Source organism: Phocoena sinus, chromosome 19 (assembly GCF_008692025.1).
Source record: "Phocoena sinus isolate mPhoSin1 chromosome 19, mPhoSin1.pri, whole genome shotgun sequence".
In the NCBI taxonomy this organism is placed as follows: domain Eukaryota; kingdom Metazoa; phylum Chordata; class Mammalia; order Artiodactyla; family Phocoenidae; genus Phocoena; species Phocoena sinus.
The window spans coordinates 20,556,383-20,583,539 of record NC_045781.1 but is presented as its reverse complement, the minus strand read 5'-3'; the positions used below and the strand labels follow the sequence as shown (position 1 = coordinate 20,583,539).

Here is a 27,157-nt window from a genome sequence, read left to right as displayed (position 1 = left end):
CACCCAGCCTCGTCCCCGGCCCAGCACAGCGCTCCGCCCTTCTCCCGGGCCCACGGCGCCCACCCACCCGCCATGGCCTGGGCCTGGGACAAAGACCGGGGCAGCTTATTGCCCAAACCGGGGTAAGAAGTTGAGGGCGGGGGTCTGCGGAGAGGGCCTCGGAACCCGCGGAGCGCAGGGATAAGCGGCCGTCTCCGGCTCTGGAGGCTGGAAAGAAGCAAGGGAGAGTTTTGGTGGGAGGACCCCCCAGCCAAAGCGGGTGCGGGGCGCAGCTGCGCTCCAACCAGAGAGACTGTGGTCCCTCCAAGCGACCGGGGTTGGGGGGGCGCTCCGGGGCGGGGGCGGTGCCTGCTGTGGAAGGGGAGAGGAGGGGAGGGGAGGGGAGGGGAGGGGAGAGGAGGGGAGGGGAGGGGAGAGGAGGGGAGGGGAGGAGAGGGGAGGAGAGGGGAGGGGAAGGGAGGGGTGATGCAGCGGTGGAGGTGGCACAGTGCCCAGCCACTGACAGCCCCCTCCCTTTCTCTTTCCCCTCCCCCACTCCTGCCTCTCTCCGGCTCTGGGTCGGCCACGCCGGACCCTCTCTCCCCGGCGCTGCGCTGGGTCGGACGCCAGGTCTGCGCGCCGCGGCTGAGCGCCCACTTGCCTTGCAGAAAGAGCCGAGGAGGGACCGGCGGAGGCGACAGCGGGAGGGCTGGGCGGGAGGCGGAGGAGGTGGCAGTCGGGAGCCAAACCAGAAGGAAACTGAGAGGCAGAAGCTCACGGCTCCGAGGCGCACACTCTCTTGGCCAGGGATGGGTCCCGGGGCGGCCCAGCCCCTGACCGGCCCGCCGGGCAGAGACTAAATTGCGGGTCCCCATCGGTCCAGTGTATAACCAGAGAGGGGGAGGCACGGACCGATCGCCAGTAGCCTCCCGGCGGGACCTCGCGTTCTGCGCACCCCGAGCAGCGCCCCCAGCCGGAGCCGCGCCGGGCAAGCCGGCGAGGGAGCGGGGCTGATTGGCGGCCGCCGGCGGCCGAGGGAGGGAGCGCCGCGCGGGGCCATGGCAGGCTCGGAGGCGTCCTAGCCCGAGCCCGAGCCGGATCCGAGCCCGAGCTGCCGCCACAGCCGCCTCTCCGCGCCCGCGCTCCCGTCGCCGCGGCGCCCCCTGCGGGAGATGGAACAGAGGAACCGGCTCGGTGCCCCCGGATACCTGCCGCCGTTGTTGCTGCACGCCCTGCTGCTCTTCGTGGCCGACGGTGAGCGCGGGAACTTTGCTGCCGCTGGGGGCTCGGGGGTCCTTGCCGGGGCCGCCAGAGCCAGCCTGCCCTTGTCGCCGAGGAGGAGGAGAAAGAGAAGGGGAAGGCTTCACAGTCTCCAGCATTCCCGGTGTGCAGCCCGGGCCCGGCGGGGTAGGGGGTGGAGAGAGGCAAAGGGTCGCCGCATCGCTGGCGCCCGCGCCCGGGTCGTTCGGAGCCGGACCGGGGCTCCAACTGCGGACAGGCTGCTTGCGGGGTGCCGGGAGCTGGCGCGCCCCAGCGTGGCTCTGATAGTGCGGCCAGGCGCGGGGAAGAAGTGTAATCCGCCCCTGCTGCCCCTCGCGATCTGGAGGGAAGCAGCCTGCAGCTGTAGCCGGTCTCCCCTGCGGCCCGGCAGCTGCTCGACCGAACTTTGCCAGCGCCTGGGCCACACGAGTAGCTGGGGGGTGGGAAGCACACGGCCAAGCGAGCCGGGGACCGACCGTCTCGCCTGGGGTTGCCCCAGGCCTCCGCCCCACAGCTGGTCACGCCTCTCTCTTCCCCCGCCCCCAGCTACATTTACTGAAGTCCCCAAAGATGTGACAGTACGGGAGGGAGACGACATCGAAATGCCCTGCGCGTTCCGGGCTAGCGGAGCCACCTCGTATTCGCTGGAGATTCAGTGGTGGTACCTCAAGGAGCCGCCCCGGGAGCTGCTGCACGAGCTGGCGCTTAGCGTGCCCGGCGCCCGGAGCAAGGTAACCGGCCGCCCACGCGGCGCCCGTGCTCACCCGGCTCGTGTCGGGCGGCTGGCGTAACCCGGGCGAGGAAGGCAGGGCGCCGCCCTGTGGTGCAACCCATTTCCTACCCTCCCCATGCCCACAGCACCTTCAACAGCAGCATTTGTTACCCCCAGATCCTGTTAATTCACTTCCTTCGCCGGAAACCTCCCCGAACTCCACGCCTAGCCCCTAAGAAGCCGCACCTCATCCAGTTCGCCTGCTCTTGCTGGCTGCGGGCCCAGAGGCTGATGGGTGCTGGGTGTTGAAAGAAGACCCCTTGCTGGGGCCGGGCTTTCCCTGCCCTCTGCCACTTTGAGGTCCCCAGGGCACGGGGCCAAGGAGTTAAGCTCCTCTGGGCTGCGTTCCAGAGGCCGGCAGAGCACGGTGTACAGGTTACCTCCTGCCCCCGCAGGATCAGAGGGACTTCCCCCACTGCCCATCTGCCTCTTAAACCACAGTCTCTAGCACTGGCGTTCTCTCTCTCTCTCTCTCTCTCTCTCTCTCTCTCTCTCTCTCTCTCTCACACACACACACACACACACACACCACCTACCTACCCTCTACCCAGAGTCCCACCCTTAGTTACTGCTCACGTCTCCCACTGGGTCCTGTCCAGATACACCAGCCCCTCCATCCAAGGGGTTTAGAGAAACACGGCAGGGAATGAGGATGCTCCTCCGGAGGGAAATTGGCCTTTCTTCCCACCGGGTGGCAATCCAGCCTCCCCTCTTTGGCAGGCAGGTGTGCTAGGGCAGCCCCTCCTTGGCCGGGCGCCATGCTAGCTGCAAGCCCTGCTTCCTTCAGGGTAAAACTCCTGAAAATTCTGATGTCCTTCGTGCCCTCAGCTGTGGCTACCTCCCGAGCGGTTTCGAGTCCCAGCCCGCCTGCGGAGGATCCTCTTGCAGGAGGCTCATCTGAGTTCCCTGAGCCTGAAGGCCGCCAGCCTAATATCTCTCTCTCCCTCTTTGCATTTTAGGTAACAAATAAGGACGCAACTAAAATCAGCGTAAGTGTTGAGCCCAGCGCGGGCCGCGGGAGACCCCTTCTGGCCGCTTTGTGCCCCGCAGCTTCCTCCCTTTTAGAAAGGCTCAGCGGACGTGCGGTGTAGGGCCCTGCTCGCAGCCTTGCATTGTCCGCTGCTTGGCGTGTCTGGGCGCCTTCTGTCACCGGTAGCGGATAGGGTTCTCTTTCGTGTAAATCAAGGGTCCCAGGCCTGAATCTCCTTCCTCCTCTGTACAGTCACCTGTAAAATTCTCCTTCAGTCTCCTTGCCCTAGCTGCGACCGGTGCTTAGGCTTGTGGCCCCCACTCGTGCCCTGCACACACCCGGCGCTCCGCTGCAGCCCTCTCCTCCGCCTGGGTTGCGGGTCGCGGTGCCGGGGTGCTGTGGGCTGGCTTGGGGAGTTGTGGTAGGGGGAGGAGTCTTGCCAGTGTTGGGGAGGAGACGTGCCCAAGCTTTCCCAGCTGGAGCGTGGAAGTATCAGGGCCTGGAGACGACCAGGTCTTATGCTCGGTTCAGAGGTGACGGTTCTCTGGGAGCTCGGTGAGGGCTACAAAGCTGTTGCTCCCTGGCGTCTCCACCAGGCGGCAGGGAGATGAGCTTTGTCCGGAGCTTCATGCTGCCGCGGAGAGGCAAGTTCATAAGTAGCAGGGACTGAGCGGGTCCGGCAGCAGCCTCTGTATCACCTGCCTCCTTGGGAGGGCGGAGGGTTAGCTGAGAAGGGCTGGAGCCGGGAGCAGGTATATATGCGCACTCTGAGGGCAAGGCGGCTTTCCTACGGACACCACCCCGGTCCACCGGATTCTAGAATTAAGGAACGTTAGTACGAGTAGATGTGGAGGACCGGACGTAAGGCCATACCTCACAGTGGATGCGGGGCCGAGCCTGAGGTTTCTCCAAGGTGCCAGAGGGAGGAAGAAGGGGTGGGTTCTGCGGCTCTGAAGGGAAAGCTATGGGAAGACGCGAAGGTAGGTTTGTATGAGCAGTGGGGGCAACCTGAGGCACTCCTTTAAGATATGGGGCAGCTGGAGACTCGATGCAATGGGCAGGGCCACCGAGGGTCCACTCAGAGTTGGGAGCTCCATACCACTGGGGAGCCACGGGGGTGAAGGAAACCTGAATCATGATGATGGGCAGAGCCGGGTCTGAGAAGTGTTGGGGTGCTGTGGCCTGGGAGCGCCCTGCGGGGCTGGGCACAGCTGCACTACGCTGGCCAGGAGCGCGGATTACGGGCCTGCCCATCCCGGCCTCTGACCCCAGCCCCCGCTCTCTTGCAGACCGTGCGCGTCCAGGGCAATGACATCTCGCACCGGCTGCGGCTGTCGGCCGTGCAGCGTCAGGACGAGGGCGTCTACGAGTGCCGCGTGTCGGACTACGGCGACGACGACACGCAGGAACACAAGGCCCAGGCGCTGCTGCGCGTGCTCTCACGCTTCGCGCCGCCCAACATGCAGGCCGCCGAAGCCGTGTCCCACATTCAGAGCAGCGGCCCGCGTCGCCACGGTCCCGCCAGCGCCGCCAATGCCAACAACGTCGGCGCCGCGGGCCGGGCCACCTCGGAGCCCGGCCATGGCGACAAAAGCCCGCCTCCCGGGAGCCCTACCGCCGCCCCGGGTCCCGGAGTCCCCGAGGCCGCCGCCAACTCCGCGGCCCACGCAGCCGCCACCACTGTCGCGGCCGCGACCGCTGCTTCATCAGCGTCGCCGCCACCCCGTGAGGCGGTCCTTCTGCGCCAGAGGCACGGCTCGGGTAAGGGTGGCGCCGAGAGGGCGCGCTCGCGCGGGGGTGGCTCTCGCCGGAGGGGCGGTCCAGCTCGGGTAGTTTGCGGATGCAGTCTTTGGTGGTTCATCTGGGTGCGCCCGGGAGCGTTTTCCGCAGCCTCGCTTCTGCGCTCTTCCTGCTGTTTTCCTGCCTTCACTGTTGGCCGCTTGGAGCATTCGGGACGTGTGTTTATGAGCGTGCGCGCTGCCCAGCCAGCGACTTCCCGCTACGCACGGGCTGGAGGGAGGGGAGCCCTCCTTGCGTTGGGAGAACTGAACCCTGCGGGCTGCCCTCCGACGGCAGTGGGCCTGCTTTTCTCCTGGAACCCTTAGCGCCTAAAGGGTGGGTGGGCACTAGCACTCAGTCTAGAGTGAGAGGAGGTGGTTACAACTCAGGTCTGGTAAGTCTGGCTGGTGCCTGACTGGACTGAACAGACATACTTTGTTCAAGCCAACAAGGGTGGCCTGGCTGTGTAGGCTCTGCTCTCCTTGGCTACCTCCAGGCTGGTCCTAGACACAAGCTCTGCTATAACTCACCACTCCAGTCTGCTTTAGGCCCTCGTGGTGGGAGGTTGGGGGTGAGGATGGAGCCCTACTATTGTTAGAAGGGCACGCAGAGGTTAAGGCCTGCTCTCCTAGGGAGCTGAGAGGGTTGGGGGAAGGGGAAGGGAGTGATGTTGAGAAGGGAGTCAGAGAACAGAGAGTAAGGACAATGGACTGACTGCAGAGCAGGCAGGTCTGGAGAAGGAGGGGCTGCTTAGCAGTGGTGGGGTTTTATGGAGGGTGGAAGGGCCTACTGCCCCATGTGCCCTTCCTCCCAAGGCATCCCCCACTCCCAACTCAAAGATGGGGCCTCAGAGGTGAGCTCAGCCCCTGTGCTCACTCTCTGTGTCTGACTTTAGGCTCATCACTCGCTCTCAGTCTTGTTTGATGCATAGTCCCATAGAGAGCATCTCTACTGTCCTTGCATCACTGGGAGGCTGGGCTCTGGGACAGTCGTATATAAACCTACTGGGGGGCGGGGAGCACACTGTCATGCCCTACTCTCATGGTCCTTAAAGTACAGACCACCCGCCACCAGCATGAGCACTTTATAAGGATGCAGGCTCCTGGGCTCTCCTGCTGAATCCAAGGAGACAGGCATCCTAGCCTCCCTCCCTGGCTGATTCTTAAGCCTTCAAGCAGTCCAGACCCTGCCAGTTGTCTTCCACATCAGTTCAGTTGTTTCTCACGAAGTTATACTCCCTGTGGGAGCTTCTCCATGTGGCTCAGACTGCTGGCTACATCTGGAGGCCTCGTCCCCCTTAGGCTCCACAAGACCTTCCCCCAGACTGTGGGGGAAGGTGGGTCAGCTGGGAACCTGTGGAGGTCCTCTCCCCAGATTCCCCCACCTGTCTTGGAGCTTTCCCCCATATTAGTTTAAGATAATACCAGTTGCTGTGCAAAACCTCAAAATGCCAGAGGCTTAACACAATTCAAATGTATTATTTCTGGTTTACATCACTGGGGGGGGGGGCGGGGGAGGGGGGCGGAGTGGCTCTGTTCCATGCAGTGATTCAGGGACTCAGGCTGACAGAAATTCTACCATCTTTAAGAGGTGGCTTCCAAGCTCACTCTGGGCATCAACATACAGCCCACATACAAGGGAAAAGAGAATGGAAGCAGCTCTTCTCAACCCAGTTCCCTGAGCAAACCAAGCCCTGGGGCTCTAAGGCACACATTACATGTGATGAATTGACTTCTTTCTTGTGCATTTAGAATGGATCTAGTTATCTGTCATTCTTGTAAGATTGAGAAAATGGCCACTCAGATCATTTTGGTAGGGCTTAATTCTCTCAGAGAAAAGCTGATATGGAGAATGACAAAGGAAGTTTTTAAAGGCCAGGCCTGGTAAATGTTAATTCCACCCTCATCCATTGGCCAGAGCTCAGTCAGATTGTTCAACAGATGCAAGGCAGGCTAGAAAATGTCCTCAGCTTGGCAACTGTTATCCAGCCTCATCTATTCAGGGTGGAAGAGGAGCCTGAATCATGGGGCACGTAGCCATCTCTGACTAGCACACAGTACGTATACTGGAAAAGTGCTTACTCACTTGCAGGGTGACTGGCTTAGTTGATGAAGAAAACACCCTTATGCCCCATTCCCTTGGGCACTAGCAAGTAAACGTGTGTGTCTTGAGCTGGAATATTCCTCTGGGATATCCCATAGACCATGAGTAGAGCGGCAAAGCAGAAGATTTGGAAGGCCAGAAGCCCAGATATGCATTGTGCCTCCTTCATTTACTGGCTGTGTGACTTTAGGCAAGTGGCTTACCATCTCTGAAAGTACTTCTTTCAGAAATACTTTAGTAATCCCTGACCTCAGAGGGAACTCAGAATGGAAATTGCTGTATAAGGCTCATTGCTATCACCAAGGCCATTATCTGCTCTGGCCAAAGAGGAGAGGTTGCGGGAGATGAAGCTGAGTGGCTGGTGGTTGGCAAGCTGTAGAGGGCCTTGAATGCTGAGTGGAGCAACAGGGATCATTAAAGCCTTTGGTCAAGGAAGCGCTATGTGAAAAGAGATCATTCCTGCTTGAATCTCCCTTGCCCCCTGGCCAGAGCCTGACCCCCTGAGCCTAACCAAGGCTGACCTGACTATGCCTGCCATGGCTGGTCAGATGTCCAGTCTCTGGGCTCGACCACAAGGGGGCTCCACGGTAACTCATCGCTATAGCAGGAACCCAACCATGGAAGGTGGCATGGACAGTGCCCTTCTTTCTGGAAGGTCCTCAGGTTAGCCCAGTTCTGATGGCACCTGCCAGCCACAGGACAGCATATTAATGCCCACATGGATAAGGGCAGCAGCCCAGGCAGGCGACCCCTCTGCCCTCCCTGGAGTGGGAAGGAGTGTTCATTTCCCTCCAGAAAGCACAGCCAGCTGGGCTCCCACCAGGGCTGACAGGGCAGCGCAACTAGGATAGGGGTATGGTGGCCCCTAAGGTCTCTGTTGCCCCAAAACCACTGCTAGCTCCTGAACAGGCCAGTAACCATGCAGACATATCTCAGAAAGAACCCCAAATTTCTCTCCATCTCCAGTTTGGAAGGCCAGTAAGGTGGGGCCTTCAGCTGGAAGACCAAAAGGCTTGTAACCTCCACTCTCCAGGTGAGCTCTTGGGAGAATCATTGTGCTGTGGGCCTCTCTGTGTCCCACTCTGGGCATGGAGAAGTGGATTAGAGGACTTCTAATCCACAAACATACCTGAATGGCTTGATCCCAAGGAGGGACCCATACCATCTTAAGTGCCCCATCTCGCCTCACCACTCAAGGCTGCCAAGCCTGTGGGCTGTGGACGGAATGAAGACTGCAGACTGTGTTATGAGTCACGGCATTAGTAACCTTTCTATAGGGCTGTGTTGTCGAGCAGCGCTTGGGCCTCCCGAGCCTCCCTGGGATGCAGCAGCCCAGCCAATCACGCAGAGCCACCACCAGTGTGAGTCAGAAAGGGAGTTCGAGGCAGTGACCTGTCTTGCTCCCCACCCCCCCGCTGTCCCCACTCTTCTCACCCCACTCTCAGTTCTTGGCAGCTTAGAGGGGAGGGGACGAGGAAGGACTATTGCCCCTTGGTTACCAGGCAAGGGTGTTTGCAGAGTATAGCAGTGAGGATGCTGGCAAAGCAGATGGCACACTCAAGCAGAGTCATGGAGGAGAGGCAGTGAGAGTATTTTTTAAAGGTGTGAACAAGGTTAGGACAGCTAAGGATGAGAACTGGTCCCCAGGGCTAGTAGCACTGAGAGCCACTGGCCTGAAAGGGGCAAGGGGAGGGAGCAATTAGCAGAACCCAGAGAGGTTAGCTGGACGGAGAGGCCTCCCTTGAAAGAGCTGAGGCCTTGGGAGAGGGACACAGCCGACCCACAGTAGCCCAGCAAGAACCTCACTCTTCTCCTGCCCTCCAGTTCCCTGTCAGGGCCTCCCATTGGCCAAACCTTCCTGGGCACGGAGGGTAAGGGTACCAGGTGATGCAGGCTATACAAGCCAGCTTGCAGGGGCTCAAAGCAGAGTGGAGAAAGCCAACGGGTGGATCTGGAGGGACAAAGGGAATAACCCAGCTCTCAAGGGAGGAAGATGAATTCTGCCCCACCCCAGCTCCAAGACAAACCCAGAACTGAGTTTCTAATTAAAGAGGTCACATAAGGCCTGGGTTGAGTGGATACACTAGCTGTTTCAGATTGGCAGCCTCAGAGTTGGTCCCAGCCCACCTCCCCAGACAGTCACCTGTTAAGCAATTGCTCCTGGGAGAAAGTCAGAAGCCCCAGACAACACTGTGTTGCTGTGTTTTTTAAGCAAGCCTCTTTACTAATGCTAGGAAAGGGATGAGGGTACTGACTCAGAACTTCATACTTTAGCTACTGCACAGCCAGGCCAGAAAAGCCTTCCTATGCTCCATACATGCCCAATGTAGCCAAATACATATTTGCACTAAAAGTTTATGTGCAAAACTCATGCATTTCACATCTCATTTGTCAAAAGACATTTTGATATTTGTGCTTAAAAATAACATGGGCTAGATTAACACAGCAGAGCCAGCACAGGAGATTGGGCTCCTTCTTAGCCATGTTCATAAATCTGACTCCTAATTAATCTGAACACTGAAAATATTTCATGAACACTTTGTTGCTGCCTGCCATTTCCAGGAAAAAAAAGAAAAAAGAAAAGAAAGAAAACAAAACGGTATCTTCCAGATAAACCCTTCTAGCTGGAAAGTTGCCACAGTGAAGCCAAGTGTGGCCTTAATAGAATACAGTTTGCAACTGAAATGGCTTGTGTGTTGGCAAGAGGTTCCCCTCTGCAGGGACCTGGGGATCAGTTCTGTGGCGTGTGAACCTATACTTAGCCTTGGGGCTCCGGCTTCGAGAAGAGCCACCATGGCCCCTACAGAGAACCAGCTGGATGTGGCAAACTGCTGCCTGGTGCCCACACAGAGAACTGGCTCTCAATATTTCAATTAGTAATGAGAGAAAGACAACCAAGGCCATAGGTGTGACGGCTTCGGCTTTAGAGAAACTGTTACTGCTGGGAGCCATCAAGAGGAGCATCCTTGGTGTGGCCATGGCAACCGTAAACCATGACCGAAGGGGACTGTGGATGAGGTGAAGGCACTTACTCTCGACCCACGCCCCTGGTGGATGACAAAGCTGGCGGAAACAATGCCAGCGTGACCAGGGAGAATCTCCTTGCAGTGGGGAGGGTCTCCAACTAGGCCAGCAAGCCAGGCGGCAGTCACCTGGTCTTCCCATCTCCCTAGGCCCACAAGGACCTGAAAACCATCACCTTAAATAAACAATCCACTCTTCCCTCAAGCTCTAATGTGACACAAGGATCATAATTGCAGAGAAAATAAATCTGGCAAAAATTGTCCCAGAGAAGAGAAAGTGAGGCTCTCTGAGCATCCTGAAAGAGAAAATTAAAGGATTTCATAAAGGAAATGGCTGAGCCTCACAGCTGACAGGAGGCACCCACATCAGTGGCAAACGCGTGTGATTATCAACTACATGGCGTCCCCTCCCTCGTCAGCCAGTCCCATGGTTGCCATGACCAGGAACCAGTGATGGCAGTCACAGACTCAGCTCAGAGCATCAAGGGCACCCATGGAACTCCAGGACAAAGCTGTCTGTGTCAGTGGAAGTCCCAAGGGAGGATAGCCCCAATCCAGCTGAGGCAGTCAGAGGAGGCCTCCTGTAGGCAGTGTGTGATTTCAGGCTTGAAAGAGGCTCCTGGGGCTTTGTCCTCCTGCTTAGGTCAGTCCTGGGGAAGTTTCTGGAGGCCTCTCTTTTCCTCCCCACTCTGTGCCCCATGGATTGAGAAAGTCACACCAAATGGAAGGGCCTTTGTCCATCACCGAGCAGTTAGTCGGCTTACTGCGCGGCTGTTCTCTCAGCATCAGGGAGACCCCAAATTAAGGATGAAACAGCTGCACTAAGGATTGTAATAATGATAAATAATACTTGCCTTTCACTGAGTACTTAGTGTATGCCACACACACATCTCACTGATGTCCCCCCTTTCTGCAGTTCCCCATGACTCTTTCTGCCCCACTTCATCCAACAGTCCCCTCCCCAGAGCCCAGACCCTTTCTTCAGCCAGGGTGGCAGCCCCCTGGGAAGGGCGGAGAGCCAGGCTTTCTAAGTGTCACTGGGAGCCGAACCCACCAAGAAGCTTCTCATTAAATATGCCAGGCACACATTTTAAAAGCTCTGAATATTAAGGATTCCCCAAGCATCCATGGGAATAAATGAGGTCAAGAGCTTTTGTAGTATGATATTGATTACTTCTGCCCCATGTGGACAGAGGCAAGGGCTTGGCTGTGGGCTAAACCTCTAAGCTTTATGGCAGATGCCGACTTGGTTTTAAGACACCTTTGCGGCACAAGAAAAAAAAAAGTATCATCTTTTCTATTCCCCCATGCTTTGCTGACTGTCACTAGGCGTCTCTTGGAAACTCCAAAACAGTGAGAAACTTCGTTTTGTCTTATGTAAGGGCTGCAGGAGAGTTTAAGATTACAAGCAAACAGGCCCAGCACCTGCAACCGCTGATCCCTACCTTTTCCTTATGAAGGATGACAAACCTCCTCCCCTGGGATGTAGCTCCTGGGGGAAACAGCCTGCTTGTTGGTGGTTTTGGTGTTCTCAGGGAAGGTGCGCTATAAACACAACATGGATTACCCACTTCGGCCTCCCCTGGGTTAGGGTTTAGCTGCCATTGAACAGAGAGCCGTGCAAGCGGCTGCAAGGGGTGCTGAGCGGCAGCGAGGGCGTGAGGCCAGCCGGGACCTCACTCGGGCCCCCTGTCACGCCACCCCCTCCGTGAGACAGCCCTTGAGGGGCAGGCCTTGTGAAGCCTCGTCCCTGCATCTGCAATCCTGGGTGAGGCTATTTCTGGAAAGTACTGGTTGTTCCATTCCATCCTGACCACCCCCCAGGCTGAAATATCAAAGCTACTCTGGACTGGCTTCTGGTCTTTGTGGTTCAAGGAGAGTGTTTTTGGGGGCCCCACCATTCCCCCACTCAACCACGCCCTCAGGCTCTGCTCCGTCCATCTCAGAAGTGACCACCCTTCCAGAGGGCTACTCATGTGTGAAGGCCAGCTGTGAACAGGGCACCTCCCGAGTGCACCCAGCTGGACACCCAGCACTGTTAAGGGGGGAGACCATGGTCAGTCAGGGCCTAGACAAGATCTCTTAAGGGAGCTGCCCATTATGGTGGAAAAAACAAAACAAACCTGAGAGAGGCTGACAACAGTTCAGGAGAAAGTGTTACCACTTTTCCAACCACTTAATTCTTCCTCTGCATTTCACACATTCAGCTAGCTGTTCAGCTAACTGGCTAGTAGGCAAGCCAGGGTTTGAATGCCAACCAATCTCCCTATTTCTGGGACTTACAGAGCTCCAGCCACCCAGAAGTCACGGTACATGCCTCATCCTCTCACCCTTCGTAAGTACTATGCTTCTCATTTTCCACATGAGTCCAGCTGCTTGCATTTGAATCCTGATCCAACGCTTCCTGCCTCCCACATGCAAGTTCTCACGTCTGTTATCATCTGGGTGGCACCAGTGACCCATGCCAGGAGGCGAGGGGCGGGATCAGAGGAGATAACCCACAGAAAGAGTGGAGCCTAGCACAGGACCTGGCACCCCGAAAATGCTCAGTAGATGCTGATTCTTATTATCAGCGTTACTCGTGGGAACGGCACTGACCGGCCAGGGTCGTTTCCTGAGGCCTAGGGGCTCCGATCTTGAGACTTCGCTCTGAGACGTGTCTCCCTCCATGCACTGTGCATGTCATGGGGCTAAAGGAGAGGAGCTGATGGAGCTTCAGAACAGAAAATGCCCTCAGATTGCCAGTGGCTCAGTGAGATGCTATTTTTGTCATTTCTCCCTCTGTGCCGTTTGGAGGGGGGAGGAAAGGAAATGGGGCTGATGCCATGTCCTCATCCTTGTGTGGTGGTGGCTATTTTGCATGAGTCAGGAGCTCCTTGGTGAGCAAGGACAGGTTCACTATGGTTCCTCGTGTCCCACCTGCACATTGCACCATCACATCTGTGCACCTGGACCCCTAGTGACGGTCAGGCAGCCAAAGAGCCTCCAGGGCCGGCCCAAGTGGAGGGGAGGTGCCCAGTGTCCTCACTGGGACTCTTAGCACACGAGATGGAGCCACTTGTGTGGGGAGGCCGGCTGCCCCGCAGGGATGGGCGTGTCAAGTGTTGGGGCTCGGGCCACTGTTGCAGGCTCAAGCCTGCACTGTCTTCCACCATGTGCTCTTGCATTTTGTCTTTCATATCCATACCTGCCTGGATCCCTTCGCTGTGGCTCACTGAGCCTGATGACTGCCAGTAAAGGTGCTGCTTGGCACCCAGGGACCAATGGGGAGAGGGTAGGATGAAGAGCGGGCTGCATGCAGAACTAGGAGGCCAGGACCCCTTCAGGCCCCACATGAGCCTCCCTCCCACGCAGCACTGCAGGCTCATCAAGAAGGAGGTCTGCCTGCCTTTAACGGATGGATATAGCCAAAGATCCAGAGCCCCTCCCTCTGCTGCCATACCCCACCCCCCCACCCCACCTCACCACCGCCTTCGGCTCTCCTCAGGAAGGTCTTGGTTTTCTTTAAGCCAGGAAAGCCCAGCTGCAAGGTCAGTCCCCTTACAGTGACTCTTATTACAATTGATTATCACACAAATGCTGCTTAGCCCAGAGAAAAGATCCTTAATAAACCCCCGGGGAGATGGGGCTGACATAGTTCCAAGGCTCATTCTGAGCTGGGGTAGGGGTTCCTAGCTAACTATATCTGGTCTGGCTAGGGCCAAGGGGTGGGGGCTGCCCAGGGCGTCAGATAGACCCCACCTCTGCCTCAGGGAGGAGCTGATGGCCCAGCAGTGGTGGCCAGACTGAGCAGCAGGTACTCTGAGAATGAACTCAGGGCTCAGCTGGGACACAAAAGGGGCTCAGAAAAGGTGCAGCCAGGGTGGGTTGGTAGTGGGGGATCACTCCACAGAGGGAGGAAGTCTTCCTGACCCTGCAGCCCAAGGGGTCTCATTCATCCTGAGCACTCAGAAGGGCCCCACTGCTCTCTTAGGCCCCCAACGTTTCCCTCCTGTCCTGGAGTCAGGGCCTGACTGAGCACCCCATCCAGACTGATGCCCTGGGAAGGCAGGCCCAATTCTTTCTCATGTCTGTATCCCTACCACCCCACATGCACATTCACTGGGCCTGGCACTGGTTTGTTCAATCATTCATTTACTCATTCATTCAGAAAATGTCCATTGAGCATCTTATGTGTAAGAAATATGCTAGGCACTGAGAACACAATGTGAATAAGACCAACAATGTCCTGGGAGTCAGAAGAGGGAGAGACAGACATTGATCAAACAGTCACATAGCAAGTAAAAATTTGCAGCTGTTGCTGGCACTCTAAATGAGGGACCCATGGGCTATGGGAACTAAGAATAGGGGGATGTGACCCAGTCAGGAAGGGGTCCCTGAGGGAATCACACTTAAGCCATAATCTGGGAGATGATTAAGAGTTGGCTTGAGAAAGAGAGTAGGGGCTTCCAGGAAGCGGGGACAGCATGTGCAAAGATCCTGTGGCAAGGCCTGACAAAGAGTTACTATGGCTAAGGCAGAGAGAGCAAGAAGGGGTGCAGGGGGAAATTAAAGTCAAGAGTAGTTCAGGGGTTAAACCCCATAGAGATGGAGGCTTTGGCTTTTGGCAATGGATGGGGAGCAGGTGTCTGGCAGGGCATGATGCTTTTTGAAATGACACCCTAGCTGCAGTTGTGGAGAATGGAGAGGTAGGAGCAGAGTGGATGTGGGGAAACCACTTTAGAGCCAGTGATCCAGCCAAGAGATGGCAGGGCTTGGACTAAACGTTTGGATGGATGGGTGAATGGGTAGCAAAATAAGTATCTGATGAGTGAGTGAAGGGAAGGATGTGTGACTGGATGACTGAGGTTGGGGGTGGGTGGGAGGAAGGATGAATGGACATGTGGATGGATGGAAGGAATGTGTGGGAAAAGGGTGTAACTGGGTGGATGGATGGGTAAATGGGGGATAGAAAGAAGGATGAGTGGATATGTGCATGAAACACGGATGGGAAGTTGAGTGCATACGGCATGCAAGATGGGCCTTGCAGGAGGAGTGGGGCTGGGGCTGCAGACGTGCCTAGGGTTCACATTCCCCACACCTGCACTCTGCACACTCAGTCCACGTCCTCCAGGAAGGGGAGGCCACAAGGAGAAAGGTCCCAGGTGGTGACATGGCACAGACTGGCTAGGCCCAGAATTTCATGCCAGGTCATGCTTCTGCCTGCTGTCCCAGGCCACAGAAAGGATGGGTAGAGCAAGGGGACACAGCCAGTCTCCAGCCTGCCCCAGGTCCCCGAATCCCTCAATCTTCAGAAGGTACCTCTGTCACACGCTGTTGAGGGGCAGGAGCAGGGGACCCCTCCTTCTGCTGGACACCGGGCACTCTGGTGGATGTAGCCTGGCCAAGACTTGATGATTATTGCCCATATAAAAGTTAATATAGATATATTTTTTCAAGCATTTAAAAAAATCAAATCTCCAGGTGGGCAGATGAGTAACTGTAGTCACGTTAAAGACTAATGTAACAAAAAATACACAAGGCAATAATTCATAATGCATTCTATTCTACAGAGTCATATTTTAATGTGTGACATATCCTGGGCAGCTCCTCTGTGCTAATTTTTTTTTTTTTTTTTTTTTTTTTTGCGGTACGCGGGCCTCTCACTGCTGTGGCCTCTCCCGCTGCGGAGCACAGGCTCCGGGCGCGCAGGCTCAGCGGCCATGGCTCACGGGCCCAGCCGCTCCGTGGCACGTGGGATCCTCCCGGACCGGGGCACGAACCCGTGTCCCCTGCATCGGCAGGCGGACTCTCAACCACTGTGCCACCAGGGAAGCCCACATGTTATAGAATTTTCAGAGCACTATCCCTGGGTAATTAAAATGTGTTAACCTTTTCAGTTAAATTGTGTTTCTGAAGAAAAGTCCTCAGTGTGAAACAGAAAGAAATATCCAGGTGTCACCGAGGTGTAATCTAGAGGAAGGAACTGCTGTTGTGTGGCCTCAGGGACCTGCAGCCCTTCTCCCCTAGCCTTGAGCTTCCAGTCTGTCATTCCTGCTTTTTCTTGGCCAGGCCCAGCTCCACTGAGTGGGACGAGGGAGACTGAGGCCTGGACCCACACAGAGAGAAGCCTGCACTGAGCAGGCATGAACTGAGTGTTCACTGTTTGCCTGACCTGGGGAATTTGGGGCACACTCTGCCTCAAGGGACATAAAGGCTATGGAGGGGACAAGTGGGATTTAAACAGTGCTGCAATGCTCCAAAGAGGGGAAGGGACCACTCACTTGAAGCCCTGACAGGTCTCCATTTCCCCATCTGTGTAATGGGCACACCAGCACTCCAGCATCTACAAGTCCATGAGTTTTAGGTCTGGAAGTGGCCCTGGAGAGTCTCTAATGAGTGGTTCCCAAACTTTGTTCCTTGGAACCCTGGGCCCCCAGCCCTACCTCCAGGTTCAACCAGAGCAGTTCTGCCTCTAATTCTTTTTGCGGGGGGGGATTGTGTGGGTTTTTTTCCACACCACCTGGCATGTGGGATCTTAATTCCTCAACCAGGGATCGAGCCCATACCCCCTGCACTGGAAGCACAGAGTCTTATTCACTGGACCACCAGGGAAGTTCCCCCTCTAATGGTTTTAAATATTGGGGTTCCACGCAGCCTTTAGCTTGAAAAAGGAGTTCCACTGCTTTAAAAGATTTTAAACCAACTGATTTAGACCAAATATTTATATATATATATATATATATACATGCAAATATATAAATATATAAATTATACAAAATATACAAATACATTTTTATATTTTTATGTATATAAATTTTTTTTCCTAAGGGAAAAATTTGAAGCGGTTTATAAAGCTGCACATGGCATAATAGAACAAAAATTATTTAATGAAGAAATTGGAATAAAGGGAAAATGGTGAAATTCATTTGAGAAAGTTAGACAAAGAGATGTGTGTACACAGTCTTGGGCAGTTGAAAGGTCAGATAGCGATGGGCCTCCAGCCCCAGCATGTATTTGAAGATATAGCTTGTGTTTAAGATGAGAAACATGAAGCATATGGCCGATGCCTGGCACACATCATGCCTGCTTAGACTGCTGGGGGCGTCTAAGAAAGACTCCCATTCATTCGTTCAACAAATACTTTGTGAGCACTGCAGGTGTGGGCAGGGTGCTAGGTGATGATGGGTTTACCCACTGGCAGAGGAGACAGGGGAGACAAGTCCCGGCAGGACTGAAGCTGCTTCCTTGAATTTGCAATTCAAAATGATCATTCACCACAGGACTTGGCAAAAAGAGGACTCTACCCCTGTCTTTAGATTTACAGTCTAAAGACAGGTAAACCGCAGTGGCTGCCCAAACACAGCCCAGCATAAATGTGACTTGCTCCGGAGCCCATGGGACAAAGGGAGCCTCCAGCAGGGCCAAGGAGGATGTGGTGTCTGAGGGAGCCCCATGGAGGGGAGGGGCAGGTGGTGAATGAGAGGACAGGGGGTAAGCAGTGTGGAAGGATGCTGGACCCGGAAGGGAGAAGTAAGGGTGCAGGGGGGCTGAGGAGGGGCCCAGTGAGGAATTAGGCCTTCAGCCTAGATGAAGCCTCTAGGGGTTTGGCGGGGCGGGGGTATGATGTGTACTTTGCATTTTAAAAGGGCACTCTGGCCTCTGGCTAGGAAGTTGCCTGGCTAGTTGGGTTAGTGGCTGTGGAGAGCCCAGTCAGGGGTACTGCATGGCCCACCTGAGCGCTGATGTGGTAAGAGGGAGGGTTAAAGGACCAGGGCAGGGGTGGGCCTGGGGCAATGTGGGTCGGGGGTGAGAAGCTGACAGATTAAGAGCTGTCTTGGAGGTCACCTTGTGGGTGTCTCTGGGCTGAGCTGCAGAGGATGGGTGGGTTCTGGGCAGGAGGGAACAGGAAAGGGCTGTCAGCACCAACAAAGACCTGGGGGGGCAGGAAAGTGAGGGCACTTGTGGTCTCTGTGCAGCAGCCCAGTTTGCCTGGAGCTTGGGGCACCTGAGGCAAGTGTGGAGGCAGGTGAGGCAGACCTTTCCCCGAGGGTAGGGTCAGGAAGGTGTCCTGGACTTGATTCGAAAATACCAGGGAGTAAACTAGAGATAACTCCGCTACTGCCTACCAGCTGTGCAACCTTAGGCAAGTCACTTTACCTCTCTGTCTCACCTGTGGAAGGGCATAGTGGTTCCTACCTCCCAAAGCCTCCTGAGAGGGTTAAAGGAAAGAATTCTCTCAGCACCAAGAACCAAGGACCACAGGCCTATTTGCATCCCGCAGCCTCAAAGTTTAAAGAATATGAATGGGCAGGTGGGAGATCCTCCCTCCCCTGAAGACGAGGCTCAGAACTGAGAGAGACACCCCCACCATCCCTGCCTGGGAAGTACCCTGATACTGTGGTCAGGGCTGCCCCTGGCCCTGCAGACACCAGCCGCCTAATGGTAGGGAAAGGCCTGTTAACCATTTTCATTAAGTGGCACCATTAAAAGATCATCTGGGGCAAGACTTCATTTCAAAGGAATTAAGAAGCTGGAAAGGAGCTAGCAACAAAGTTGACCACATTAAAAAGCCATTATAAATGTTAAAATACAAAAAAATCTCATTCCCATGCTCTCTCCCTTAGAAGCAGCCTGGAGCTGTCGTCTAGCCGAGGCACTGTGGGAAGAAGAGTTCTGGCTCTTCACCCCTGAGAGTTTGGTGTGTATGGTGGTTAGGTGTGTGGACAGAAGCCAGATTGTCTGGGTTCATGTCCCAGATCTGCCATTGATTTTAGTGTGGCCTTGGTAGGGCTGCTAGATTTAGCAAATAAAAATATAGGACACCCGGTTAAATTTGAATTTCAGATAAACAGTCAATAGCGTTTTAGTATAAATATGTCCCATGCAGTATTTGGGATCAATATATACTTAAATTATCAGTTGTTTATCTGAAATTCAAATTTAACTGGGCATCCTGTACTTTATCTATCAACCCTAGGCTTTGGGCAAGTCAGTTTACCTCTCTGGATCTCAGTTTTCCCATCTGTAAAATAGGGATAAAATAGTAATTCCCGCAGTAAAGAGAATGGGATTTCAAGTAACGTGCTTGCCACGGTGCCTGGCCCCAGCAGGAGCTAGCCAGGTTTGCTATCATTATCCTGAAAGTGCTTGGCTTGGTCTACTTGAGCCCCGGATGTGGGTGGGGCTGCTTGCTGGGGGCAGAGGAGGGGAAGAGGCCTGGGGCCAGCCCTCTGGCACCTGCGGTTCCACCATGGCTGGAGAGGTAGGACATGTGAGGAAGCCATTTATGGGGCTGGGGGAGAAGGGGACATGGGCAAGGGCCACATGAACACAGACATTCATTTGTGCCAAGCCCCTCTGTGTCTGGGTGCTCAGAAAGGGCTGCCTGGAGGAGGCGCACTTGTTCCAGGTTTGAGGTACAGGTCAGACCCAGACAGAGAAAAAGGAGGACTCAGTGGTTCTGCAGGGTGAGCCTGGAGTGCACCCGAGGTGCTAGCAGGGAACAGTGGATCGGCGCGCAGGACTGGTGGCAGAGGAGCAGTGGGGGTGAGGTTGCTGGGGAGGATTATGAAGCAGCCCCAGCAGTGGCACTGACATGGTAGCACTTTCTCCTGAGGGCAGAGAGAACCCATTGAAGATTTGCCCCTTAGGGATAGTTATCCAGGTGCGTCAGAAGGTGGGAGATAGGCACGGGGTGGCAGTTGAGGCAGGAAAACACTTTAAGAGGTCACTGCTGCACTGGGGCCATGGCAGGGGAGAGGGCACAGTGAGGTGTGGCTAAAATAGGCGTGACCCCTGTGTCTGCCCCCTTTCAGCCTGGGAGCACTCAGGCTCCTCCCACTGCCTAGACAAGGAGGCTGCCCTGCGGGCATCACTCCCAGTAGACATGCTGTCACCCACCAGGAGGACAGCTTGTTCTCAAACCCAGGAGCCAGCTGCCTAAGGCTGGGGTAGGACAGACCAACAGAGCAGGGTCAACACAGGACTGAGGGACCCACATCTCATCCCTTCTCTTGCATCTCCACATCCCACACTTCCAATTTCCTTTAAAACCCAAGGCCATTTGTTGCTCCTAGTTTTTGCTCTAGTTACCAGCGCACATTAATCTTATGGCAGAAATTAATTCTGTCCAATTCCATTAGTGCTTGATTATTCCTTGCTGACTCCCTTTGAATAAATATCCATGAAGAGGCTTAAATTAAAACATCAACAACGGAAGTAGCCTCTTGCAAGGTGGCATCTTCCCACCCAGCTGCAGCTGGGCCGCCTGGCCTAACCAGCACAGCGTGCAGGGGAGGGCAGAGAGCCAGAGTAGGGTGGGTGCAGGTGGCCATCAGGAAGCCAAGAATGTCAGGGCAAGGAGGGCTAGCTCCCCATCACACAGTGGTGTAGGTTTGAAGTCGGCTTGAAAGCCAGGCCCCCTGGATCCCACACCAGAGCTGGCTCCGAGGTTGCAAAATCAGTCAGTCACAAAGGGCCAAGTGTGGGGGATGGAGGTGAGTGAGGCAGGTTGGGAAGGGAGGCCTGACCGCACAGGGGGCCAGGGAGGTAACTGGCAGCCTCCCTGTGCCCAGCTGAGGGTCAGGAGAGAGCAGTGAGAAGGAGATTCCTGCAGAGAAGACAGCTGCTGGTCGTGTAGCTTGGTGACTAAGCAGGCCCAGAGCTGCTGTGTCTTGGGCCTTTCCAGTAGACATTCGGATCTGTGCTTTTAGGTAGAAATCTCCACATTTTACATGTTGGATTATAATTTACAATTTTTAGAGCTCTGTGTGCACCAAGTCAGACCCTTCTGCAGTCCAGATTGAATCGTCAAGTGGCGACTTGGTGCCTTTCTGTTGCCCCTGGGCTCTGTGACCTTACGCATCTCCCCTGCAGATAACGGCATGGTGCTTAACCATAGCCAAGATGACTCCTAAGAGCACTCTCTGTTCTACTCCACAAGCCCCTGCAAAGCACAGAGAGACTCCTTGTACCCTGGCCCCAGGAAGCTCCAAGGGGAGCCTTCCTCTTTGGCTGGGCTTGGCCACCACCACACTCACAGTGTGGGTCCAGGATGGAGCTGGGTCAGGGATGGGGGTGCAGGGCCAGTGATGGGAACAAGGTGTAAGAGCTGGTCTGTTCCCAGCTGCCCCAGGCAGACAAACCGTGGTTTCCATGATAAGTGGATGTCCAAGTCCAGCCCATAAAGGCCAGCCAAGCTCAGACTGTTGCCACTTGGGAGGTGTCCATCTTCTCTCATTCTCAGATGGCAGCAAAGGGGGAAAGGAATAGAATCCAACATCCACGCTGAAAGAACCTCATCCAGGGCACTCCACTTGGTTTTCTAACTTTTTTAGCCAAAAAGCACTTATTCAAAAGACATGTCGTGACAGCACGAAATGCTGAATGGACATAAGTGGGCTTCCTCTTCTTGACACAGAGGAGGGACCTGGCCTCCAGACCCTCATCATAGTCCTGATGTTAGGATATCCATGCTTACCGGTGGAGTGGCTTTGTCCACTGAGACTGGACTAGTTCTTTTCTGGCTACTCAACATGGGAATATTCTAATGCAGCGCTGGAGGGGGCAAGGGCAAACCCACAGAGTGAACCTCCAAATTTGCTTAGGTCATGAGAGCAGAATCAGCCTGTTAGCCATTCCTGCATGTGGAACCAGACCTCAGATGTATCTTAGTTGTACTTACTCTTCTCAAACCTGAAATAAAGCTTTAGTTTTTAAGCTATAGCCAAAACAAACAAAACAAAAAAATACAGCCTTTGGGCACTGTTTGCGAACTCCTGACCCAGATTGGCCCCTCGGCTGCAGCTCCCAGGCCTGCAGTGGGGAAGCGGAGAGGCTGCAGCTCTCTCCTATCCACAGACAGGCGCTGCAGACCACAGCCGGGACAGAAGTTACCCTTGAGACCAAGAGAACCATCCGTGATTCTAGAAGCGTGGGCTGGGCAGGTGGAGGGAGGGCAGTGTCTGTCCTGGCTAGCCATCCTCACTGGTCAGCTGGGGAGCAGCCCACCATGATTCTAATGCCTGCAGAGTGCGAGTGGTCCCCTCAGTGCCCCCAGGCCTGTAGGAGTCCAGGCCAGAGTGGGTGTGTCCAGCTACCACCTCTGCATCCCCCCAGGAACCAGACTCACAGGCTTGGCCTCCAGACAATGTGGGCAAAGTGAGGATCCCAGAGGGTGGCTGGAGCCAAGCCTCCTTCACTTTCATCACTAGGTGATAAATGGCCCCAGAGGTTCCCTGTTGTTTTCTAACATGGTCTTTGGAGTTTTGCCATTGCTGGGTAAATAGAGAAGCAGGATTTTCCAGTGGAAGCTGCTTGGACTGGCGCCTTTGCTGTGCCCATGGGTCTGGGTGAGCCCACATTTTTGGGAGCTCCTTTTAAATGGCTCTGGCGTGAGTCTTATCCCACTCACCATCCACATGATAAAAGTTAATATTCACAGAGCAGCTTTGATTTCTTTAAGAATGATTAACAACATGGTGATATTTGTTTCATATAAAGAGTGAATCAGCTACTACTCCATCAGATGCTTCCCTCACCTCTCAAGCAGCCTGATTTTCCAGCTTAACTGTGACATAAGCAAGCTTCTGTGTGTTGTAGAGCTGTCCCCGGTACGCCTTAGGAAAGGGGGAAATAGATAGATTGTTAGCAACCAGTCATCACAGCAGCCTCCACGTCCTCGGGAACACCAGGAACACAGACCTCTCCATGCCGCGTGATAAAAGAGGCCAAGATAGGAGGTCCTGCCTCAACTGAGGCGCCAAAGGCACCCTCCTGGCCCCTGCCCTGGAGGGTCGAGGTGAGCCCTGACAGCAGTGGGCAGTCCTAGCTTGCTCCAGGAAACAGTGAGAACAGGGACTAGGGCAGCAGATGCTGAGAGGTCTGGGGGAACAGCCAGGTACTAGACAATTGTGAGTGGCCCTCCAAGTGGATAGTACGCGGGGAGGGGGACAGTGGGCTGCCAGACTCCTGCATTCTAACCCATTCTGATGTGAAGACCCCTCTTCCGCCAGGAGCAGCCTGGAAGCCAGTCTTCCTTGGTCTGCCCTGGCTCGTTTGGGTATCCGATGGGTGCTGTAGCAAGAGGATCCAAAACCCGAGTCCTCCTTTGCCCTGAGGTCCAGGCGTGTCGGTCCGTCTTGAAAACAAATGCTCGGGGAGATAGCTTCCCCTGCTTATTCTATCTTGGAAAATGTTTCTCTTAAAAGGAGGACAGGGCTTCCCTGGTGGCGCAGTGGTTGAGAGTCCGTCTGCCGATGCAGGGGACGCGGGTTCGTGCCCCGGTCCGGGAAGATCCCACATGCCGCGGAGCGGCTGGGCCCGTGAGCCATGGCCGCTGAGCCTGCACGTCCGGAGCCTGTGCTCCGCGACGGGAGAAGCCACAGCAGTGAGAGGCCCGCGTACCGCAAAAAAAAAAAAAAAAAAAAAAAAAAAAATGGAGGACAACCCTCAAAACTGGTTCTTCTCCAACACTTTTCAGAAAAGGAACTGTGTTGCCCGTTTTCATTGACATTTTATTCACTTCCAGACTGTTTGAGGCCCTTTTGTTTACATGATTGTATCTATCAATGAGCTTTTGTTGTGTAACACGAGACCTAAAACTTGGTGGCTTTGGTGTGACACCACAGTCATCTGTTTAGGTCATGATTCTGCGGGTCAGCTGGATGTTTCTCCTGCTGGTGTCTGTCAGGCTCATTCATGCATCTGTGGTCATCTGCCCTTTCATTTGGGGGCTGGTTGGTCTAGAGGGACCTCTGCTAGGATATCTCCTAGCTCTTATCCTGCAGCAAGCCAGCCCAGTCTTCTTCACATGGCAGTGGGTGCCAAGAGCCACAGAGAAAGGGCAAGCCTCAGTGCACTTTTCAAGCCTTTGCTTGTTTCACATTTGATACTATTCATTGGCCAAAGCAAGTCCTGTGGCCAGCCCCAGCGTGAGTGTGTGAGGGCACTATCATAGAGTGTGGACACTGGGGGCAAGTAGATGAGGGAGGATGGGGCATTTGTAGCCATTTTTGAAGTCTGCCACTACGATCTTGCTAATCTGGACCCCAACCTGGTGAGACATGCCCTGCACATACTCGTTTCATGGAGCCATGCATATGCACATCCCCATTTTATGGAGTGTGCCACAGGACCCAGAGAGGTGAAGGGTGTTGCCCAGGTCACACAGCAACCTGGCCTGGAAGCTGTCCTGGTGCCAGCCCACTGCCCCATACCACCTCCCTTAGTCCCCTGTATGGTGATGCTGGGTCAGAGAAAGGATGAAGTACCACCCAGGAGCCAAACCTAGCTCCCCCCACCCCCAGACATCCACCAGCAGGGACACTGAAGACCCTGGTGTCCACCCTCCCCAGATATTGGCCTCTGGGAGCCACCAGTCCCATCCTCCAAGCCCCAGCTGCTCCCGCCTTGGCCCAGCACAGTTGCAGGCTGGTTGTTTCAATCCAGGGTCTTTTAAAAGTCTCGTGCAATTTTTAAAAATTTTAAATGTGAGTAGGTGAGACTGTAATAGTGGAAAAGACAAGTCAACAGTATTTGGAGGCAAATTAAAATTTCTCCTCCCTTTTCCTGTGCCCACGGTTCTGCAGTGTTCACCTTGCCTGGCTCGCAGCCCATTTGCCATGCCTCCTGCCCCTGAGTGCCTTGAGGATCTGGAGTTCTATTGCACACATACATCTGCTTTTACATGCCTCACGTGCTTGTTTCTGTCTCGACTGCACGGGCCTGAGTGTCAGGGTTTGCAGGAGCAAAATGATCGGCACCAGGAGATGTGGAAGCCAGTGGGCCCGGTCTGGCCACATGAGCCCTGTGTGCCCAGCAGCCAGTGCTCTGCTGGCTACATCCCTGTTTCCATGCATCTGAGCCTCGGTGAATCCACCCAGACATCTGGCCATCCATCAACTAGTCCGTCACTGCATCCACCCTCATCCTTCCCAGAGACACGTGGCAATGAAGAACAGCAAAAGAAGACCCAAGTCTTTGGAGTGACCACACCGTGGTCCTCCCCAGTGACAGATGGCAACAGGCAGGATGTCAACTCGGGCCAAGCTGCCCGGAGGGCCAGGAGTGACAACTGTGTGAAAAATTAATACCCTAAGGGAAGGTTAGCACGTTTGGATTCTCCAGTCCTTGTGCTTCTCAGTGGGGCTCAGAACTATGTGCAGAAATGATTGACCTTGGATAAGACAGGCACAGCGGATGGCCTATGCCCTCTTTTATTTCAGATCTTCAAACACAACCCTTGTTTTTTGAAAATGAACAGATGGAATCCTGGCATCTCAAGCCAGAATGGTCCTGGATCATTTGTCCAACCCCCTCCTTGTACAGAGGGGAGACTGGGGCCCAGGACACAAGAATGATTTGGGATTGAGGGAAACACCTTGGATAGAAAAGACAAATGGCTCTTCCACCTGGAAAGGGGAGAAAGTTGTGGGTTCAGGCCCAGCCTTGTCAGGGAAGCCACAAATCTGGCCAGCCTGGCAGCAGCTCCTGCAGGTGGCTAAGTGGAAGTGGCCACAACCTCTGTACCATCTGCTTGGCACAGGGAAGGGCCTCCTGTGTCTCTCCTCCCAGGTACGGAGCTCCAGCCCAGCTGGCTAGGTGGGGTGAAGGGAGGAGAGGCCTCCATATGTTGCAGGTGAGCAGGGTGGGGCTGGAAACTGCCTCCATGGATGCAGCCCGATTCTATGCAAGTTAGTAGTGATGTCCCCAGGGTTTGGGCAGTACCTGGGGCATGCACGGTGCTTCTACATTGGCTCCTCTCGGTAACCCTGGAGGGAGCATCCCACTCCCAGGTGAGAAGCCTGGAGTTCATGGGTAGGCTTTCGCCCAGTTACACAGGAGGCCTTCCAACCAGATGAAGACCTTATGACAGACAGACGGGGAGCTGAGCAGGCAGCCCAGGTGAGGAGGATGAAGACACGGTGTTACCGTCCCAGGAGTGGGCCAGAGGCTTGGGTTGGAGGCCACATTGAAGGAGCAGATGGGAGTGACCTCCCAACAGGACAGTGCTTGGGTCACTCCTGGGGGGCCCTGGCCCACCCACCTCCACCAGCCAGTGATTGCTGAGCACCCCACTGTGACCCCAAGGGCTGGACTGACAGTTTGTGGAAAGGACTCATGCACAGACCTCAGGATGCCTCAAGCGGGATGTTTGTGAATGCAAAACTGTGCAGTTCAGGCAGGAGTTGGAGGGGCTGGAGTTGTGTGCACGGAGTCTCTCTGGAGGAGTGGGGAGCCGGGCCTTAAACACTGAGGCCACTTTGCAGTGTAGTCTTGTGGGTGGGGGTGGAGAGGGAGCATATTGTCTTCCTATTCAACTAAAATAATGTTTGGATTTTGGATCTACTATCTAGCGCACGCCCTTCAGGCAGGGGCACCCCTGTGTCTGACCACGGTGAGCTCCTGTGCGGTCGGTAAATAGGAAGCGAGCGCAGAGCAGCTGCGTGCCAGCTGAGTACCAGCTGGGTGCTGACATCAAGAGCCCAGCCTGGGGAGGGCTCATCCTCCCCCGTCTGTGCATAGGCCGCTGGGTTCTGGTGGATCAGGTGTTAACCTTGTCCCTCTCTCGTCCCCTGCAGGCACCGGCCCTAACTACGCCGCAGACCCACTCCTGTCCCTGCTCCTGTTAGCTGTACATAAGTTCCTCCGCCTGCTGGTGGGCCCCTGACAGGCTCACCGTCCTGCGCTCCTGAGTGGGCCCGCGTGGCTGCCCAGTCCCTGGGTGAGGACTGCGTCGCCAGACAGACGCAGACAGACTCAGAGAAGCATGACCGAGTCTACGTGGAAAATAAATAAATCATATTTTTGGGGAAGTTACACAAATGTAGACCACCTAAAATAATGCATCTAGTTTCCAAATAAGATGGAGTTTGGACCATGCAGTATGCATGGGATCAATGATTTCTCTATTTTAATGTATTTTTCTTTTCTAAACTTTTCCTTCAAGTCTTCATTTTGCACGAACTGTTGAGCAGTTATCTTTAGGATACTATGTAAAAATGTTGGGTTAAAGCCTTTCTGACAAAGCAAAATATTTTTAGTAGATTATTGTGTTTAGGAAATTTTTAATTTACTTTTTCCTCTGGGGGCTTTTCTCTTTTTTTTATTAAAGTAAATTATTTCTTTTGAGACATTTTAATTAAAAAAAGATACATCTTATCATAATTAAAATTCACTGTCAATAATATTTATTTTTAAATAAAGATTGGAAACAAGGTCAAACACTTGTTTATAAACTGTATTGTATAATGCTGAATAACAGTTGAATAAAAAACAACTTTGAAATAA

At 54.6% G+C, this 27,157-nt stretch overlaps 1 protein-coding gene across 1 annotated transcript; it reads left to right on the top strand.

The window, feature by feature from the left end:
• On the top strand, positions 1-27,157 carry VSTM2B (V-set and transmembrane domain containing 2B). The gene is made up of 6 exons (XM_032613627.1): positions 1-122; positions 610-1,233; positions 1,786-1,970; positions 2,971-3,000; positions 4,271-4,742; positions 26,449-27,157. The coding sequence occupies exons 2-6, from the start codon at positions 1,152-1,154 to the stop codon at positions 26,535-26,537; spliced, it is 858 nt and encodes a 285-aa protein (XP_032469518.1). The 5' UTR covers positions 1-122; positions 610-1,151; the 3' UTR covers positions 26,538-27,157.